Consider the following 20,071-nt stretch of genomic DNA (forward strand, 5'->3'; position numbering starts at 1 on the left):
ACTTTGGATATTGGCTGCCTTTTGTTTCTTTCTCTGGTATGATTATTGTTGCCGGATGCCCAGGCTCTGGGGAGGCCAGTCCATGACTGCACTGGGAGTGTGTTTGGCATCGCTGTCATGCTGAAAGATGGTATTGTATGGTGGATCAAAACCTGATGGCACTCTTCTGCGTTCATAATTCCATCAGTTTTCACAAGATCCCTAACACCACTAGCTGAAATGCAGCCCCAAAATGTAACAGTTTCACACTTACTGTTGTACCTTCTCCATATATACTGATGATTATTTGAACCAAATAGCTCAAATTTGGATTCATTACTCCATAAAACCTGTTGTCAGTGATTTTCAGTCCATTTCTTGTGCAATTTGGCATACCTCGGGCTTTTCTCCACATTTTCCTTCCTTAACAATAGCTTCTTGACAGCTGCTGAGAGCATTTCTGATGAGGCTTCAGCAAACAGCAGATGGATCACCTGAAGGACATGACATCCTCTGTAGATTTTTTTTTAAGCTTGCCAATCTGTCTTGACCCTCCACTTGCCCAGTTTCCTCAATATATGGACACATTGCACATCATGCCTAGATATGCCAAATTTTCAACTAATAGCTCTTTAGGAATCATCTTGTTGGTGCAGAAAATACTATTTTATGCCTGTCAGCCTGTGTTATCTTTGGCATTTGTCAGCTAAAGAAATCTGAGCAAATGATGTGTTTTTGTGACCGGCTGCTAGTAACAAAGTGTCTAAACATACAATTTAAAATTGCTCAGTTTTCTGTTATGTGTTGACACAACACTGGCTTATCTTTTGAGTTAGGTGCTTTGTTATGGTTGAATGAATCATCGGTCAGTTTAAAGTGGCTTAAACAAGCAAGCAAAAAAATAACATTTCTGTTAAGATGGTCAGGTACAAAGACTGTAATGCTGTTAGCAAATTTGTTTCCAAAGAAAGACTCCTTGGAAGCAAAACGTAAGGAAATGAGGCTCAATGACACTCTAATGAATCATCATTACAGTTTGTTTTTAAGAAATCCACATGGTTTTTGCTTGCCTTGCAAAATAACGTCTCTCTCAAACAGGTGAGGGATGAAGGTAAGAAACACGATCCTTGTCTGGTGGAGTTCTCCAAGTTGCCAGAGCATGAGAGAAACCAGAACCTTCAGATGGCACAGGACACACTCAGGTGAGCTCTGTTCTGTTTCATTCAGGCCGGGGTCTTTCTGTGTGGAGTTTGCATGTTCTCCCCATGTTTGCGTGGGTTCCCTCCGGGTACTCCGGCTTCCTCGCACCATCCAAAGACATGCATTTTGTGGGGATAGGTTAATTGATTAATCCAAATTGCCCATAGGTGTGAATGTGGGAGTGAATGTGAGCGCGAATAGTTGTCTGTCTCTGTGTGTTAGCCCTGTGACAGACTGGCGACCTGTCCAGGGTGTGTCGCCCTATGACAGCTGGGATAGGCTCCAGCGCCCCCCGCGACCCTGAAAAGGATCAATCGGAAGCGAATGGATGGATGGATAATAATAATAATACTAATAATAAAACCCAGTGTGCTTGATTATTATTTTCATTTATTTTTTATTTATTTATTGAACATTTTTTATTAAAAAAAGATTGTGACAGACCGTGTGCTTTTCAAATCTAATATTTAGTAATTAGTAAGTAGTGTCTGCTGCAGTAGTGAATTTTCAAAGTTTTGTTCTTCATTGGAGGACCCTGCTGGCACTTGGTTTCCACATCGGATTGATGGATGATCATGCTGAGAAACACATGAAATACATGAGACTTCCTGTCAAGTAAGTGAAAATCCACTGTGCAAGATTTATGCATACATCCTTTTTCTTATCTGCTTATCCAGTTTAGGGTCATGGGTTTGCTAGAGCCTATCCAAGCCATATGTAATATCATGTTAGATTTAATTTAGTCTCGTTCAGCTGTGAGTTGCATCATCTCTGAATTAAAGTAGCAGAAAAAGATAAGGAACATCTTATGGTGGTAATGGTAACTCATTTTATGAGGCTACAATAAGGAGAGAATACACAACTGCAGTTCATATTCATTTGATCTCGTATGCTTTCACTAGGAGAACATCTCACTTCAATTTCAACACTCTTCTTTGAGCCGCCCTCGCAAACAAATTCTTTTTAACACTTACAGCTTATGTCAAAGAATAGTTTAACTGCGATAAAACAGCACAACAGCACAATGAACATCATAAACCACCGCCTTCTGAACACACTCTTTTCAAACGCTAACTCAAGATGTTTGAAGTGTGTATTTTTCCTTTGCAGCCTTTAGTCATATGTTGGCTCCTTTAAATTCTCTGAGAATTTTTCTCCCCCCACTTTTTATATGCAATTTTGTTTATTTATTTATTATTTATATTTCTTTAACGTTTATTGATGTTCTGCTTTGTTTGTTTCGTGCGGTTCAGGCAGGGTGTAGGCTAGGAGGGAAAAAGTGAGCATTTTGTTTACTCAAGGCAGTTAAAAGTGTTTTTCAGGAATGGTACAAAAATACTGTTTAACATTCAGGAACTGTAATTGTGATCCTGTCACATCTCTGTCTTTTTTGCTTTGTTTTCTGTCTTAGGTATGAGCAGATGACTGGGTACAGGCCTGCTCCAGTAGACCTGAGCCAGGTGTCTCTGAGCTCAGACCACGAGGAAGCAGTTAACTTGCTGGCGGAGCATGAACACAACGTATGGGCCAGAGAGCGAATCAAACAGGGATGGACTTATGGAGTGCAACAGGTTTATGTTCTGTGCTGTATTACTTCAGTTTGTTTCAGCTTTACACAAAACTACTTTTTCCAGAGTGTTCAAATAGTTATAATATAGTTTATACAGATATTCGCATAGTAGCAAAAGGTTATACCATGAGATAAGTTTATAGCGTCAAACATAGTTGCCCTTCTTGCTCCTTGTGTCTGTACTTTTAGGATATAAAAGCAAAGCAGAGCCCTTACCTTCTGCCCTACAGCCTTCTTGATGAAAGAACTCGGAGAGTGGGAAGAGAGAGTGTCAGAGAGGCTGTCTGTACCCTGCTGGCATACGGCTACAGCCTGGAGCCCCTAAACCAGGAACGCAGTATGTTTCAAAGATCTGTTATAAAACTGTAGCTTAGTGCACATCATATGTAAGGTAATCAGTGTAAGTTCAACTGCGATATATTAACAAAGTAGTAAACAAAGGTTTATTTGTATATTAACCATACTGCAGTATTTGTCACCATTGTTTTCCCAGAGGATTTTTGTTCTACAACCCTTTTCCCAAAAACGAAACTTGGGGCGTTGTATAAAATGTAAATAAACCCAGATTGCTAAGATTTGCAAATAATCTTTAGCACACATTTATGTAGAAAATAACCTAATGAATGTTAAACATGACAAATATATTTTTATTACATGTTTATTCATTTAGATATATGTGTAGATGTAGGGTTTTGATGATTAGTGGGGATTTTCTGCTGTTTCTTACATTGTATCCAGCATTCCAACTTTTTTGGAAACAGGTTTATGGCAAATAACAATATTTTTCCTGTTTCTTGGCTTTACAGCTACATTATCAAAGCCATGTTTCTTCTCTGCTGAGAAATGCAGAGTGTTCAGACCAGATAAATCATATGCTGTGACCCGGGGGAAGTGGTATTTTGAATATGAAATACTGACAGCAGGGAATGTGAGAGTGGGCTGGGCCCGACCAGGCTGTACCCCAGATAAAGAGCTTGGCTCAGATGACCAAGCATATGTCTTTGATGGATTTGAGGTGAGATATAATTAAATTTGACATTTCTCACTTTGGCTACTGACCATAACAGTAGCTGAATGGGAATCGGCCCAAATTATAATGGCTTTGTTAAACCTGTAATGCATATTTATTTATTTTCATCTTTTTTTAAAATTTACTTAACTAATTAACTTTAACATTTTTTTCTTGCTATATAACTATAACTGAGACTAGGCGACGTTTTAGAGAGCAGACAGAAGGAGATGTAGGCACAGACAAGTATCTATTAAGAGAAACTGAAACATTAGTTACTTTTATTGGACTTTTTAATGTCAGCATATTGTGTCACATTAGTTGCATATCCTTGTAGTGACTCCTGACCTCATATTGTTGGTTGACCAACACAGAGGGTCTCAGTTACTCCAAAGCTGCTTTGATATGATTAATTAAGATCAAACAGTTCCAGTTTTTAGTGATTTGTTTTCCATAAGTATCATATTTTGATACTAACATGTGGTATATGGATTATTAAAACATGGTACAGTTTTTAGATAACTCTTCAAATAGATAGTAGTAACCTCATACAAAATATACTTTATGACTTGTCTTATTGGCTCTTCTGGGTTCTTTTTTTTTTGCCTTTCCATGTATGAGGCTTTTTGCACTTGTCTCTTTCCTTCTAACTCAATGTTGCTTTCAGGCTCAGTGGTACCATCAGGGCGGCGAGCCCCTGGGACGTCCGTGGCTGAGAGGTGATGTGGTGGGTTGCTTGGTGGACATGGATGAATGCACCATGATGGTTACGCTCAATGGACAGCTGCTGTTTAATGACAGAGGATCGGAGCTGGCTGCCAAGGACTTTGATATTAGAGATGGTCTGTAAAAGTTTTCGGCTTTATACTTTCTGCTGCATTTAAATGTTTCTAATATAGCTTTACCATATCTTTATTTAAAAGTCTAATATCGGAAAACTATATTGCCACTTCCCGTGTCTTCCAGGCCTATTACCTGTGGTTAGTGTTGGGGTGAACCAGGTGGGGAGGCTGAACCTGGGACGCCAAGTAGGCTCCTTGCAGTACTTTACTGTGTGTGGCCTGCAGGAGGGGTATAGACCCTTTGCCGTCAACATGGCCAGAGACACAGCTCTGTGGATGAGTTGGAAACAGCCTCAGTTTACCTCCATACTACCTGATGATCACTATTTACAGGTAAACTTACCATAGATACAAGGTTTCCTTCGCCCATCTAAAGACCTTGATGACCTAGGGTTGCTAATAGCGGTGATCAGTTAACACAAATGCTCAAATCTTTTTCAAGGTTACAAGAGTCAGTGGCTCAGTAGATTCCTTATCCAGCCTGAGGGTCTCCCAGTGTATGCAACCGCACCATGGTGGAGAAAGTGAGATGGGCTATTATCGCCTCAGCATGTCTGTCGACTGTGCTGCAGTCCTCGGTAGCCCACCAGGGGGGGTGCTTCCTGTGGCCTCCAGCGCTCTCTCCCCAAGCTCAGGTTTATTGATGTTATATACAGTATGTTCAAGTTTGAAAAAAAATTTGAGAAAATGTTACATCGGACCACATTAAAGCTTTGTTTAGTTTGACATAATTTCAACAAGCAAATGTCTCTACACCTGATGCAAGATCTGTTATTATTATTAGGCTACTGGAGAAACAATTAGTGTGGGTGACTTGCATAGCTGCAGCTATCCAGATTATCCACTGTCTATGCTATTGATATTCTGCCATTATGACCTTGATGAGTCTGCTTAAGCTCCCAGGGGCCCTGATGTAATTAATGCCTGTTGTCCTTTTAGAAAGGAAAGAGCAGGAGGAGGTGGACTCTGACTTTGAGGTGCTGATGAAGTCAGCCCACAGCTATGCTGGTTCAAGAGATGAGCTCAACCATAAAGATCATAGTCACGACAAAACATCAAGACTGAAACAGCGGTAGGTGGTAGAGAAATGAAAATGAAGAAAGTATGGAATGAAGGTCTATCTCCTTTAAAATTGAATGCAAAATAACACAATAACTGTGTGCGTTTCTTTGTCTGTAAGGTTTATGCTGAAGAAGACCAAACCAGGCTTAGTCAGCAGTAACTCATCTGCACGGCTCCTCGAAGACGTTGTAGTCGACAAGGATAACTATGATCACCTTATCCAGAGCTCCAGAGTAAGGCTTTATCTTCTCGTCATCATGTGAGAATACACAATACAAAACTAATTGTAATGCAGTGTGCTTCACTTCTTTGCCAGCACATGTAATTACCTGGCGCAATAAAACCATTGAATGCAAGATGCAAATACCAAACAGTGACACCAACTAACCTTTCCGTTTCAGTATTACTACTCAGTGCGGGTTCTTCCAGGTCAGGAGCCATTCAGTGTGTGGGTAGGCTGGGTGACCTCTGACTTTCATCAGCATGACATGACATTTAACACTGACAATGTCCACACTGTGACTGTCACCCTTGGAGATGACAGTGGCAAAGTCCACGAAAGGTTGGTGTGCAACAAAACTGTTTTATTTAGTATTTTAGGTGACTGTTTCAAGAATTTTGATTGAATAGAGTTGTTTTTTTTTTTCATAATTATCCTTCATCTGCTGTAATTACTATATTTACTATGCTGCAGAGGTGTTATATTCCAGTGTGCTGTAAATTTCCATTAAACGGACATATACCCCTCTGTCTGCACAGCGTAAAGCGGTCTAACTGCTATATGGTTTGTGCTGGAGAGGCAACAGGCCTGTCTCAGAGTCGGAGAAGCACAGGATTGGAAATTGGCTGTTTGATTGACACAACCACTGGTCTGCTTACATTTACCTCCAGTGGAGTGGAGATGGCCACTTTCTACCAAGTAGGTCACACAACAAACTGTGCTTTTTAAATGCATTTTTTACTTTAATAAATGTAGGTTTTATACATTATGTCTCATACTGAGCTATGTATTAGGGCTGTTCGATATAACAATATATATTGGATGACGATATCAAAACGTCTATCATTTCATATTACGCTATAGTTTGTTTTGTGATTTCGCAAAATAAGCTGTTTACGGCAATATTTTTTCATCGTTTTGATGGTCACTGTAATTTCTTAAAGTTCTCTCTTTCTCTTATGATTAAAATAACCACACTACGGACAGACAAGCGACTGTTTTTATGTGTTGTCGTTAGCAACAACGACGGTAAAACCATCGCGTGGCTCCGCCGTCTGCTTGTTTTCCACATAAACCTTTCACAATAAAGCTGAAGATCCTGTTGAGATTTTTCAAAATAAACTGAATGACGTGAAAGAGTATGCAGAATGTCTACGGATGAGAAGCAAAAAAGAGCCGTCAGGTGCTAAAAAATAAACCTTAGACTCAAACTTTAGAACAGTCTTTTCCCTGCAGCACGCCATGTAAATACTCACAAAGAAAATGTCTAAAAATGTGTAGTTTCATGCATTGGTCAAAACACTTGACTCCAGGTACACGACCAGCTAAAAAAAATAACTTTAGGCATACCGAGTTGCCCGAGATTCACAGAATTTACAGAAAATGTAAAATTTTCCTGATATATATCGTTATCGGGATATGAGATTTTGGTCATATCGCACAGCCCTACAATGTATGTAACACTTGAGAATGAACTTGGGACTGCTAATGTTATTATGTCAGTAGCAGGCAAGTTGTTGGATTGCATTATTAAACTGAGCATAAACTGTTTCCCTGCAAATCAGGTGGAGGCAAGTACAAAGCTCTTTCCTGCTGTTTTTGTCAAACCCACAACCAAAAACATGTTTCAGTTTGAACTGGGACGCATCAAGGTAATTCAACTTTCATTATTAAACCTGGCTAAGGTACTTTTTATTTTTTTAAAGCAGGTTTTGCTTATTTTGTGGACAAATTTGAAGAGTAATAAATTATAATGCAAGATGTTAGCCTGAATTTCAGTTTGTGTTTCATACCATCCTAAAAGTGCCATGTATGACATAATTTCCTTTATTTGTCTTCTTCTCGAATCCAGAACGTGATGCCACTGTCCTCAGGTTTGCTTCGGAGCCAGTCAAGGAACGTCACTCCTCAGTGTCCTCCTAGGGTTCAGGTCCAGCGGCTGAGGCCTGCTTCATGGACTAGAGTACCAGACAGAGCACTGAAAGTGTTGGTTGATCGACCAGATGAACGTCATGGCTGGAGAATTCAATGCCATGAGCCCTTACAAGCCATGATCCTTCACATTCCTGATGAAAACAGGTTAAGAAGACAGGATTTGATCTTTTACAGATTTAAGTACAAAGAAATATTTTCAAGAAAATAAAGAAATGTTGTTCCAAATGTTGTTGTTCCAAAAGCTTTAATTAGATTCAGGGTTAGTAACAGTGAAGATGCATTTGCTTTTTGATGCTGTTCATGTAGGTGTGTTGACATTTTGGAACTGTCGGAGCTTGATGACCTCTTGACCTTTCACCACAATACCCTCCTGCTCTACTGCTCTTTATGTGCCCTTGGCAACACCAGAGTTTGCCACGCCCTCTGCAGTCATGTGGACCAGTCGCAGATTCTTTATGCTATTCAGGATCCCTACCTCCCTGGCCTGCTCCGGTCTGCATTTTATCAGCTGCTTTTTCAGGTGACTGCTTGTTGGAGGTTAGATAACATTAACTTACAAAAGAATAAGTACGTCCTGGTCTTTGGAGAATATCTGAATACATTTCATTGTTTTTATTCTCAAGGTTTTCCTCAGCAGCTACACCACAGCCTGTTTGATGATGAACCATGAATACATAGTTCCTATGACTGACCAAACCAGAGAAATCACCCTTTATCCCAGTCCTATTAATGGTGGGGATAGACAACCTCCAGAGGGAATATCAAGTGCTAGTTGTAGCACATCCCTTAAACCTCAGATGCATTTTTCAACTCCTTGCTTTATCAGAAGTGATTGCATGGAAGGAGCTAGTGCACTGGAAATAGCCTGCAAAGACAGCCCAGAAATCCCTCTGGACGTATTGAAGAATCTTACCGTGGAGATGCTGACTGCTGCAGTTTGGGCTGTGGGTCAGGATGTAAGGGATCCTGCAGGAGGCAATATCGAACTTTTGCTTGTTCCTTTATTAAGACTTTTCTACAGCCTCTTGGTTATGGGGGTGTGTAGGGATGAAGACTTAGGGAAGATTCTTAGACTCATGGAGCAAGGTGCATTTGCAAGGCCTGGAACACCCATAGAGAAGTTGGAAGAAGAAACTAGTGATGATGAAGAAGAGCAGAAAGGAGTGATCACTGAAGAAAGTAACACTGTTAAACAAGGACTTCTTCAAATGAAGCTTCCAGAAGCTGTCAAACTTGAGGTGAACCAATCTGCAAAAAAATGTTTTTTTTCTCTTTCTTCTCTGTGGGTCACTGGAGATTAGCTTCATGTGCTGTGTTGTTTGAATCCTTTAAGTAAGCTTAAAATCAGCCATGAAGGACTGCTTTACTTCTTCTTTTTCTAGCTCTGCCACCTGCTATCCTACCTGTGTCACTGCCAGGTTCGCCACAGGGTAGAAGCTGTGATTGCTTTCTCCGACAGCTTTGTTGGCCAGCTGCAGGAGAACCAGCGGTTTCGCTACAACCAGGTCATGCAGGCGCTCAACATGTCTGCTGCCCTCACTGCTCGCAAGACAAAGGAGTTCCGGTTACCTCCACAGGAGCAGGTTGCATGATATGAATACTAACTAAAAGGATAAAGTTGTAACATTTGTTTTGCAGTGGTTTATGTAATGTAGCTGTAACTCTGAAGAAAACATGTAACACAGACTTGCTCATTGACTATACATATTGTAATCTTTCACCTGGCTACAGATCAATATGCTGCTGAGCTTCAGAGAAGATACGCAGCAGGAGAACTCTCCGTGTCCAGTGGAAATCCAGGAGCTTCTTCAAGACTTCCATCACCTCCTCAAGACACACTGTGGTTGGAGCACAGTTTATCTTTGACTGATTGAATTTTTATTGAGCTAGGGAATTATTAAAAAAGCTCTCGGAAAGCACTGGGTAAATCCCATTTTATGCTGTTGTCATTCTACAGGCATTGATTTGGCCAGCACCTCAGAGGATGAAGAGGATGCAGAGATGTCTCTAAAAGAACGACTTCTCGGTCTTGTGGCGAGAGTCATTGGCCGTAATAAGTCATCAGTGGATATAGACGGGTGTTCTTCACACAGCCCTAGTAAATACAAGCTGTTTTTTCTTACTTTTCACATTTTGCTCTCCTGTTGCATTTTATCACCTTTATAAGTCCTTTTATTTAGCTGCACCTGTGATCACGCAGCATGTTTTTGGTTACTAACAAACCATGCAAACATAGATGTTGGTGAAGGAGATGTTATATTGGGCCATGCCTAGTGTTGGTGTCATTATGCATAACATGAATGTGTTGCATATAACTTAAGTTATAAGTAACAGTTGCAAAGAAAGTAATTTGATACACAACTTAAATTACATCTGTTTTACTCTGTAATGTGGCGTGTTTGTGGCAATGTCACATAATTACCATTTAACTATATAAACCTCAAGTGTTTATGATGTTTGAGTATGAATACATAGCTGATAGCAAAGTTGAAAACCGGCCTCTTCATAAGACTTCTTCATAACTATGACCACAGCAATCTGGAAATATCTATCAAGTTTTATATGTTAAACTGTGAGATTTTAAAGCATATTTCCTAAATGATAAAACAAATGCAAATGGCACTAGAGCTTCATATAAATGACAGCCATGACAAGACAGGTTAATTTCAAGAAAACTCATTTTCTGTTTTTTTTTTTTGTATTAATGCATAAATTATTACACAACACAAAAGTTAGTCTTTCAGTTTTTTTTCTTAGTTTTGAATTCAAAGATGACTTTGACAACTCCAGCGGTGTTTGCTTCCATGGTAGGATGTGGCAACACAAAAAGAAGGGAAAAAAAGACTTCTTACTTCTAACACAATGTCGTCAGGTCTAGTTGAATTAAATAGAAAGGGTAGCTTGCCATCAAGAAAGGCACATTCTAGGTCTATAGCACACCCAGTTTAAACACAGTAGAGAAAAAAACTAACGTGAAGAAAGTCACGAAAAACAATTAGAAGCTGTTGTCAAAGGAGTTTGCAAAGAAAAAAGCGTCTGGACTTCTTTAAGTTGCTTGAAGACGTTTCACCTCTCATCCGAGAAGCTTCTTCAGTTCTAAGGTCAAATGGCCGAGAGTCCCAGATTTAAACCCAGTGGGAGTATCCCCCCAAGGAGGGACAAAGGACCCCCTGGTGATCCTCTAATCACATGCGCCAAGGTGTGAAAGCGGGTGTGGGACCTAATCAGCCAGGGTTTCGGGTGAGCCCATTGTGAAACCTGGCCCCACCTTGTCATGTGAATTCCTGAGGTCAGATGGCCCAGGATGTGAGTGGGTGTTAAGGCGTCTGGGGAGGGAACTCAAAACTGGATTATAGATGGCAGACAGTTGGTGTCGTAAACCACCGCCTCTGTTCAAAGATGGTCGCTCACAGTGGACATAGATGGCCTCTTTCACTCCTCTTTCAAACCATCTGTCCTCTCTGTCCAATATGTGAACATTGGCATCCTCGAAAGAGTGACCTTTATCCTTAAGATGCAGGTGGACTGCTGAGTCTTGTCCTGTGGAGGTGGCTCTTCTATGTTGTGCCATGCGCTTGTGAAGTGGCTGTTTGGTCTCTCCAATGTAGAGGTCTGGGCATTCCTCGCTGCACTGTACAGCATACACCACGTTGTTCAGTCTGTGTTTTGGAGTTTTGTCTTTCGGGTGAACCAGTTTCTGTCTGAGTGTGTTGTTGGGTCTGAAGTACACTGGGATGTCGTGCTTGGAGAAAACTCTCCTGAGTTTCTCTGATACACCGGCTACATAGGGGATGACAACGTTGTTGCCTCTGTCTTTCTTATCCTCCCTCGCTGGTGTCTGATCTTCTTTTCTGTGGCTCTTTGCTGACTTTATGAATGCCCAGTTTGGATAACCACATGTTTTCAGTGCTTCCTTTACATGTGTGTGTTCCTTCTTTTTTCCCTCAGGCTTAGAGGGAACATGTTCTGCCCGGTGGTGTAGGGTCCTAATTACTCCAAGTTTGTGTTCCAGAGGGTGATGGGAGTCAAAGAGGAGGTACTGGTCCGTGTGTGTGGGCTTCCAGTAAACTTCAATGTTGAGGTTGCCATTCTCTTCAATGTGCACAGCGCAGTCCAGGAAAGGCAATCCAGGACTCTCGGCCATTTGACCTTAGAACTGAAGAAGCTTCTCGGATGAGAGGTGAAACGTCTTCAAGCAACTTAAAGAAGTCCAGACGCTTTTTTCTTTGCAAACTCCTTTGACTACGATGACCTGGATGACTGAGAATCTTCACAGACAATTAGAAGCTGTTGATTGAGTCATTGATTGATGTTAGACTACATTAAGTTTCAAAAACAAAGTTTACATCAAATAGGGCAAAAGTCAAACATCAAAGAAAAGGAAGGTTCATAAGTTTGATCATTTGGCTTGTAATTTAACATAAGCTGCACCAGCAAGGCCATTAACCATAACCACTACCACAAAATTTTACAGATTGAGATGCTTCATTCATAATGCTGCCCAGTAACAGAATAGCCATTGGTAGCAGGAGGTAAACAGGCTCAAAGGAATTAAGTCAGGGAGACAGGAAGAGACCCCACGATGTGGAAACTTGAACCCTGGGAGCAGTCTGGTTTTAGCAGGTTTTAAATTGGTTACAAACATTCCCAGGTAGACATAAAGCCTACAGTGCTACAACCCTGACCGTTCATCACTGCTTTTGTTTAGATCAAGCTCTGGATGTTTGGCTGAGGCTGGTTTACACTCTGCCTAAACATGAGTCTGGGTTCTGCTCTAGCTTTGTGTTATCTTTGCAGATGCTTGCAAAGAATTGTGTTATCAGCAGGTGTTTATAACCGAGACACAGTTTGCACTTTACCCACGGGTTTTTGTCCTTTAGTGCACAACAAATGAAAGAAGTGTTCATTTTTCCACTTCTAATAAGTTGTAGACTGCGCCACCGCTTTTCTCTCCTGCACGTAAACTGAAGTCACCTGATTGCAATGCAAGCGTGTCTGTCCCGTATGCATATAACTGATGAATCTTTAGAACTCAAGTAAAAACATGACAAAACATGACAAAGTAAAAACATCACAGTACCCAACACTGGCAATGCAACATTTACTGTAAGTGACATAATAACAAAATCGTTATTACCTAATAAATGAAATTTCCAATGTTTTGCTATATCACACACATCAATTAATCAATTTGTCATTTAAACACAGATAACAGGATTTCAAGCCTGTCCTTTTATCGCTGCTTCTCACCTGGTGTTACTCTTTCAGAGTCCCTCAAAAAGATGATTTCTGAAACAATGGTGCGCTGGGCTCAAGAGAGTGAGATTGAGGACCCTGAACTAGTCAGTGCTATCTTCTCATTGCTGCACCGCCAGTATCAGGGCCTCAGGTCCCTAATGGAAAGACCCTTATTCAAAGCTTATACCATCAAGCAGTCGTCACTGGAGGACACCATGGCACTCTTGTCCTCCTTGGGCCAAATCCGCTCCCTCCTCAGTGTTCGCATGGGGAAAGAGGAAGAGAGGTTGATGATCAGACGACTAGGGTAAGAATGATTAGTTGCTCTTGTATAATTGATTAGTGTCCAAGTTTCCAATACTAGGTGGTGCCACAAGTTTTCTTACATTTTTGGTAACATCTACAGAGATATCATGAATAATAAAGTTTTCTACCAACATCCAAACCTAATGAGGGCATTGTCGATGCATGAGACTGTGATGGAGGTGATGGTCAATGTTCTTGGAGAAGGGCAAATAAAGGTGAGAAAATAGCTCAAATGTATAGAAATAATGTGGAGCAAATACATTAAATCAAAGTTTAGAGGTTTATTTTTATTTTAAAGGTTGGAGTTCAGATGAATTTCTCTTGTGGCTAATTTATATGATTCAGTCTAATCACTCAGCGTCTGCCCCTTTACAATTTGCTTTCTCTGTGTGCTTGTTTTAATTTACTATTGCTAGGAGATTACCTTTCCTAAGATGGTTGCCAGCTGCTGTCGATTCCTGTGCTATTTTTGCCGTATCAGCCGACACAATCAGGGAGCCTTGTTTGACCACCTCAGCTACTTATTGGAAAACAGCAGTGTCGGGCTAGGTAAATGTCAGTTTTCTCTGCTGTATAATCTCACTGGTCTTTTGTAAAGACCAAACTTGAAACGTTTTTGATGGTAGTTTACTGAAAATATATAGAAGTAAGCTACACCGATATACATTATTGTGTTTTGCCCTTCTACTAATAGCCTGGCATTATGGAGAATTTGAGCCCATGTTTCAGTTGTTTTATGTTTTTTTTTGTTTTTTGCAAAGCTTCGCCGTCCATGCGTGGATCCACTCCTCTGGATGTGGCTGCAGCTTCGGTTATGGATAATAATGAATTGGCCTTAGCACTGAGGGAATCAGACCTGGAGAAGGTAACTCTGTATTGACCAGAAATCTTACAGTCCATTAGTCATTCTGTAGACAGTATACTGGCTTCCTTCATGTCAATAATAATGTATAATTAATAAATATGATTCAAGGTGCAGGGGAAATGCAGCAGTATATATAGACAGTGGAGCTTAAATATAATATATATATTTATAATATTAAAGTTTAGTTTCTAAGAAAGCTATGACGTTAAGAAAGAGATTCAGCTTGAGCAAATAAGTACTTTTTGCTGATAAATCTTATCTTTTTTCCAGGTGGTTCAGTGCCTTGCTGGCTGTGGTCTCCAGAGCTGTCCAATGCTAGTGGCAAAAGGTTATTGCGATATAGGGTGGAACCCTGTGGAGGGCGAGCGTTATCTGGATTTTCTACGTTTTGCTGTCTTTTGCAATGGTAAATTACATAAATTTGGTTGGCTTGATTATGGTATTTGATCTGACACAGGATAATTTTTAGCTTGCCAATTTAATTAAAAAAGTGCAAGCTTGAATTAATACTAAAAAAATATACTATACATTTAATTCTTAATATATACATTTCATTTGCAGAGCATGCAGGTCATTTATTGCTTCTGAAACTTAAAACACAGTGTTGATAGGAGCAAAATGCAAATTTAAAAAGGAACAAGAGGCGGCATCATGTCACGCTCCTAATTAAGCTGCAGTATTTGCACTAGAGGTAATTCACTCTGCTATTGATTTTCCTTACTCTGAAGCGGTGCCCAAAAGTCATCTGTTCAAATTGCCCTTGAGGCTGTTGACAGTTCAGCCAAATGGCAACGGCTTTCTGTTCCACGTGCTCCTCAGTATTTACAGCTTCACCTCGTCTCTGTGCAGCACTTGAGTTGTGCAGTATATTGTTTTATATCACTCTACAGAAGATATATAACATTTTTATCCTCTTGCTGTTTAAATTGATCAGTTTTCTTTGTGAGAGTCTTTGTTAATATATTTATTGTTATGGCAGATATTGAAGAATAAAAATCAAAACTGTGTGTTGATTGGTCACAGGTGAGAGTGTCGAGGAGAATGCTTATGTGGTGTTGAGGCTGTTGATTCGTCGACCTGAGTGTTTTGGCCCCGCGCTGCGAGGTGATGGGGGAAATGGTCTCTTAGCAGCCATGGAAGAAGCCATCAAGATCTCTGAAGACCCTTCTATGGATGGTCCTTGTACTACTTATCAGTCAAACAGAGCGCTGTCAGTATCAGATATATGCAGTCACATGATTTAAAAAAAAAAAAATTAAACTGGATTTAGAAATATTTGAAATCCAGTATCAGTGGAAGTAACCGTGATAAGCAACAAAACGATCTGTACACATTGGCTGCTATCTGTAGAGGCCACCAGTAATATACGTTGATAATCCGTGATAGATAATATCAGGTCATTGCAGGCTTTTGATTGTTATGATTGTGTCCTGTAATAGAGATGTTGTCCAAGACAGTGATGATGATGTCATTCACATGGGGCACGCCATCATGACCTTCTACTCAGCTCTTATTGACTTGCTCGGTCGCTGTGCTCCGGAGATGCATGTAAGTGTTCCCTTAGCTATCATCAGCTCTTCCACATCAATATCTACTCATGTCTCAACCAATAAAGCCTAATGAAGAGAGTCTGCAAACTTGTCTTAAAAGAATAAGCCTCAGACAAAAGTATGCATTTTAGATGCTGCATTGCATTGTGCCTAATATTTATTATGTAACCCACACTTGGTTACAGGTTTTTTAATGTTTTAATGATAATCTCAGACCTAGTTTGGACTTACTCTAATAGAGATTGTTGTCCCTTATTGGCCAACATTCAGTATACTGCAATAAGCCATTAAAGGCAGATTTACTGGTCAGGTCCTACTATTCATATTGATGATTGAGTGCGCAGCCTTGATCTGGAAAACCCTCAACAGGGTGAATAAATGAAATGGTGTACATTGCATCAGATCCTCGAGCCATCGGGTTTTGAGCATGTCTACCTGACTGAAAGTGTGAAAACATTTATCATTTGAAAGGATGGTTTTCTTCCCTCTTTGATGCTATAGCGCTAAAGTGCACAGGTGAATTAAAAGAAGGGGACTTTTTGTGCATCAAAAGCACATTGATGTTCTTTAGATAAAGTACATGAAGATATTTAAATGCAATAATGTCAGTTTAACTGTATTTTTATATATTGACAGTGAATAACAGCAGTAATTATTTTTTTATATTAAATACATGTTAATTTTGACTGGAAGGTGAATTTAAAAATAAAATCCAAAGTAACTCACAGGAGGAGTCAGTATGAGGTTAAAAAACAGGTCATCATATGTTATGACACTGAAATTTGTAACACTTATGACCAGTTATTTTATTAATTTGTATTATGAAAGTTGTTGTTATTATGCCTTGAATGACTATTTTATTTTTTGTCCAGTTAATTCAAGGAGGCAAAGGAGAGGCAATCCGTATCAGGGCCATTCTGAGGTCTCTCATCCCTATTCAGGATCTTCAGGGAGTCATCAGCATCTCCTTTCAAATCCCTTCAGTCTCTAAAGGTTGAATAGGCCACATTGGCCAGACTTTGGCAGCTGTGGCTTTTTTCTAACTCATTAGACATTGATGCCTCACTCCATAATCGCTGTGGAAAAATAGTAGAGGTGGACGGAGGCAACTGAGGCTAAGCGCCTTATCAGATATTAGACAGTCCCAAACCATTCTTTCACACAGAGAGATGGGACCACATAGTTTTCACAGTAGATGTAAAGTACATAATATGTTAATATGACCTTGGTCATCAGATCTAATCTTGTCTTGCTTTTCCAGATGGTACATTGGTTGAGCCTGACCTATCTACAGTGTTCTGCCCAGACCACAAGGCAGCCATGGTGCTGTTCCTGGATCGGGTTTATGGCGTTGAGAGTCAGAGTTTTCTTCTCCACCTTCTAGAAGTTGGCTTTCTGCCTGACCTTCAGGCAGCTGTCTCTCTTGACACTGTAAGCTGAGAAATATTCATTTTTGTTTTCCATTAAACTCTATAACATCCACTACTCCTTATGTAATCTGGGGAAACTTCACACCCATCAATTAACTGGACTCTTTGTAAGTTAAACCTCTTTTTTTCCCTTTGCAGGCTGACCTAGGATCCACTGATATGGCTCTGGCCCTCAATAGATACTTGTGTACTGTTGTTCTTCCCCTTCTCACCAAATATTCAGTTCTTTTCCATGATTTAGAGGACCACATCTTGCTGGTTGATTCTCTCATTCAGGCAGTCTACCGCCTCTCGAGGGCTCTTAGCTTGACCAAGGCTCAGAGAGACACCACAGAAGAGTGTCTGTTGGCTTTGTGCAGGTAGGGTCTCCAGCTGGTATGAATGAAAAACAGAGGACAAGGTCAAAGAAAGTGGCAGTCTATATAATATGGCATTAAATGGGTGGGGTTCGCTGAATGAGAGATATATATTTAGAGGAAGTGTTGTTCCTCACTTGAGTAACATAATTCAATATTGCATTTTTCAGTTTTTGGGTCATTGAGGTTTATTTGCAACAGCATTCAAACTAGATTCACCTACATATCAGAAATAAATGGTTTGACAGCTGGTTTCACTATGTTTGGCTCTTAATTTCTGAATTATTACAACATTTCCTTCCTATATCCGCTGACATCAGTGTCAGGCTGCTGTTTGACAAAATAGCAACAGCAAAATATTAACCAATCCAGATACAGCTTATTCCCACTCATTATATATAATGAATCACTGGGAATTCTCATTTTCCAAATACAGATAATTGGCATATTAAATGAACAAGAGTGTGATGTTAATTATTGGATTTATTAACATTTTGCCAATGGCATTTTCTGAGTTATGTCATCCTTCTGAGATGTACTAATCAGTCAAAATATCGTTGTGCGTGAGTGTGAATGTGTGTGTGTAGGGGAAGGGTTGCTGTGTTGGCTGATGTGGAATTAATCTGTTTATGTGACTAATTCTGCAACCCTCGGTCCTCAGTAAACTCCAGCCACCTATGATGCAGCCTCTCCTTCGTCGGCTTGTCTTTGATGTCCTTCATCTGACAGACCACAGCAAAATGCCTCTAAAGGTGGATAATTAAATTTGGGCTTGCCACACACTGAATATGAAAATATATTAGTACACTGAGGTAAAATGATTAATTTTGTTAACTAATCACGACTTTCATCTATCAGCTCTTGACCAGTCACTATGAGCAAAGGTGGAAGTACTACTCCCAGTCTGGCAGGCAGGGTGAGCAAGGTTGTGCATCTGAAGAAGAACTCTATCTGTCTACAAAGTTGTTCTGGGGGGTGTTCAAGGCCTTAGCCAAGAAGGTAAACTAAACTGATTATTTGTGTTAGTCTTGACTTGAGCTTATAATTACTTTAAATTTGTACTTAAGCACAAAAATAATTGCATAAAATGGGGAAAAAAAGGTTTTCTTCAAACTAATTCATCTCATGATGTATCCTTAATCTTTTCTTGTCCTCCTTACGAAGAAAAATGGCAAAATACATTTCTCATGTGCTTCTTTAGTGTACTAGGAGAGCCTGCATCGGGGAAGATGTAACACACTTGAGATAAGGTGTTAATTTTTCATTTCCTGGTATGAAACCTCCCACTCTTAAAGTGACTGTTTGGAAATGTGAACAGCATAATGTACGTAAAATATGTCTGCCAGATACTTACCTGAACGATGCCGAACAGGAAAACATCAAAAGAAATAAGTTGACGAGGTCAAACCACCCACACATGGGGCCGACATCAAACAGACTCAGAAGCAGAGCGCAGTATTCGCACTGCACAGAACTATGAAGATGTTTTTCACTGAAATTATTACACAACAAAAGGCTTATATATGTACAAATGTACATGCTTGGGTGTACAATATATCCCTTGCCCTGCTTATTGCACTTCTCGGTTGGGATTTTGATTGCTCGCGTTACGTGACACTGACAAATCTTTGCATATGAAAATGCTTTTTCAGGAGGGGTATGCAGTCATATGTTTACTTCCCAAGTAACTAAATCCATAACTTATTAAATTTTAATTGAATGAAGTGTGTTGAATGCAGGCTCCGAAATATATAGGTGGGTTTTTGGTTAACACGATTATTGCAGTTCATATAAAATTAGTTCTTCGCTGTCCTCCCATAACCTGATCTCCTGATGTAGTGTTTCCCTAAATGGCAATGAAAATAATAAGGAAGACGCTAGTATAAGATGACATGCTGCGTGAGGAGCATGTCACGGATATTTATTGTCCTCATTGTTTTTACCCTTTCTGATAGCTTGTCTTCTTGTCTCATACTTTGTTTTGGTTTTTTCTACTTTAAAGCCCCAGATGCTTCAGTTATCGAGTCTATGTGTGCAGTGCCTCTCTGCAGTGGCCCTGGCCCTGCCTCCTGATCATATGGAACAAAACTGCTTGTCGCACATTGAGAGAATAACCTCCATGGATACAGACGGACACTTTGACTCCCAGCCTGTAGATACATCCAAGTAAGATACCCCAAGGATATTTTTGGATGATTGAAAAGAGAATCGTGTGAAAATGACCTGCCTAATCAGAAGTGTAACCTATAATTTAGCAGACCAAGTGCTGTATTCGGTGAATATAAACATTATGATTTGCAGAGATTAATGTGCAGTTTTAATCAAGGCTTAATAATGTATTATTTCTCTCTCTGCATTAGTGTGTCAGTGCCAGAGAGGCTGGAGTTTGTTGTGAACAAGTATGCCGAGCATACTCATGAAAAGTGGTCACTGGAAAAGGTATCATATCCTGGTCTAGACTGACTGTCACCATAAGAATACCTTTGTACATATTTTTCTCTGTGGCCAT

At 40.0% G+C, this 20,071-nt stretch overlaps 1 protein-coding gene across 8 annotated transcripts in view; it reads left to right on the forward strand.

Moving 5' to 3' along the window:
• ryr2b (ryanodine receptor 2b (cardiac)) overlaps nucleotides 1-20,071 on the forward strand; it is an 84,791-nt gene that overhangs the window by 22,509 nt on the left and 42,211 nt on the right. For all 8 annotated transcript variants that reach the window (XR_002064361.2, XR_003213509.1, XM_019366894.2 and 5 more), the window contains exons 22-54: nucleotides 1,078-1,181; nucleotides 1,711-1,794; nucleotides 2,591-2,750; nucleotides 2,939-3,086; nucleotides 3,556-3,764; nucleotides 4,426-4,600; nucleotides 4,725-4,933; nucleotides 5,043-5,235; nucleotides 5,540-5,672; nucleotides 5,781-5,895; nucleotides 6,064-6,224; nucleotides 6,422-6,581; nucleotides 7,448-7,534; nucleotides 7,735-7,961; nucleotides 8,124-8,337; nucleotides 8,441-9,055; nucleotides 9,200-9,400; nucleotides 9,549-9,660; nucleotides 9,775-9,915; nucleotides 13,086-13,362; nucleotides 13,462-13,576; nucleotides 13,778-13,910; nucleotides 14,123-14,226; nucleotides 14,497-14,632; nucleotides 15,250-15,436; nucleotides 15,666-15,774; nucleotides 16,649-16,769; nucleotides 17,038-17,207; nucleotides 17,345-17,565; nucleotides 18,224-18,314; nucleotides 18,421-18,561; nucleotides 19,565-19,728; nucleotides 19,923-20,001. Coding sequence is in view for 6 of the 8 variants with exons in the window: in XM_019366894.2 (XP_019222439.1) it covers nucleotides 1,078-1,181; nucleotides 1,711-1,794; nucleotides 2,591-2,750; nucleotides 2,939-3,086; nucleotides 3,556-3,764; nucleotides 4,426-4,600; nucleotides 4,725-4,933; nucleotides 5,043-5,235; nucleotides 5,540-5,672; nucleotides 5,781-5,895; nucleotides 6,064-6,224; nucleotides 6,422-6,581; nucleotides 7,448-7,534; nucleotides 7,735-7,961; nucleotides 8,124-8,337; nucleotides 8,441-9,055; nucleotides 9,200-9,400; nucleotides 9,549-9,660; nucleotides 9,775-9,915; nucleotides 13,086-13,362; nucleotides 13,462-13,576; nucleotides 13,778-13,910; nucleotides 14,123-14,226; nucleotides 14,497-14,632; nucleotides 15,250-15,436; nucleotides 15,666-15,774; nucleotides 16,649-16,769; nucleotides 17,038-17,207; nucleotides 17,345-17,565; nucleotides 18,224-18,314; nucleotides 18,421-18,561; nucleotides 19,565-19,728; nucleotides 19,923-20,001 (5,496 nt within the window). In the remaining 2 variants the exon portion in view is untranslated. The remainder of the gene's footprint in view (nucleotides 1-1,077; nucleotides 1,182-1,710; nucleotides 1,795-2,590; nucleotides 2,751-2,938; nucleotides 3,087-3,555; nucleotides 3,765-4,425; nucleotides 4,601-4,724; nucleotides 4,934-5,042; nucleotides 5,236-5,539; nucleotides 5,673-5,780; nucleotides 5,896-6,063; nucleotides 6,225-6,421; nucleotides 6,582-7,447; nucleotides 7,535-7,734; nucleotides 7,962-8,123; nucleotides 8,338-8,440; nucleotides 9,056-9,199; nucleotides 9,401-9,548; nucleotides 9,661-9,774; nucleotides 9,916-13,085; nucleotides 13,363-13,461; nucleotides 13,577-13,777; nucleotides 13,911-14,122; nucleotides 14,227-14,496; nucleotides 14,633-15,249; nucleotides 15,437-15,665; nucleotides 15,775-16,648; nucleotides 16,770-17,037; nucleotides 17,208-17,344; nucleotides 17,566-18,223; nucleotides 18,315-18,420; nucleotides 18,562-19,564; nucleotides 19,729-19,922; nucleotides 20,002-20,071) is intronic.

The sequence above is a fragment of the Oreochromis niloticus genome, linkage group LG13, assembly GCF_001858045.2.
Source record: "Oreochromis niloticus isolate F11D_XX linkage group LG13, O_niloticus_UMD_NMBU, whole genome shotgun sequence".
NCBI classification, from domain to species: domain Eukaryota; kingdom Metazoa; phylum Chordata; class Actinopteri; order Cichliformes; family Cichlidae; genus Oreochromis; species Oreochromis niloticus.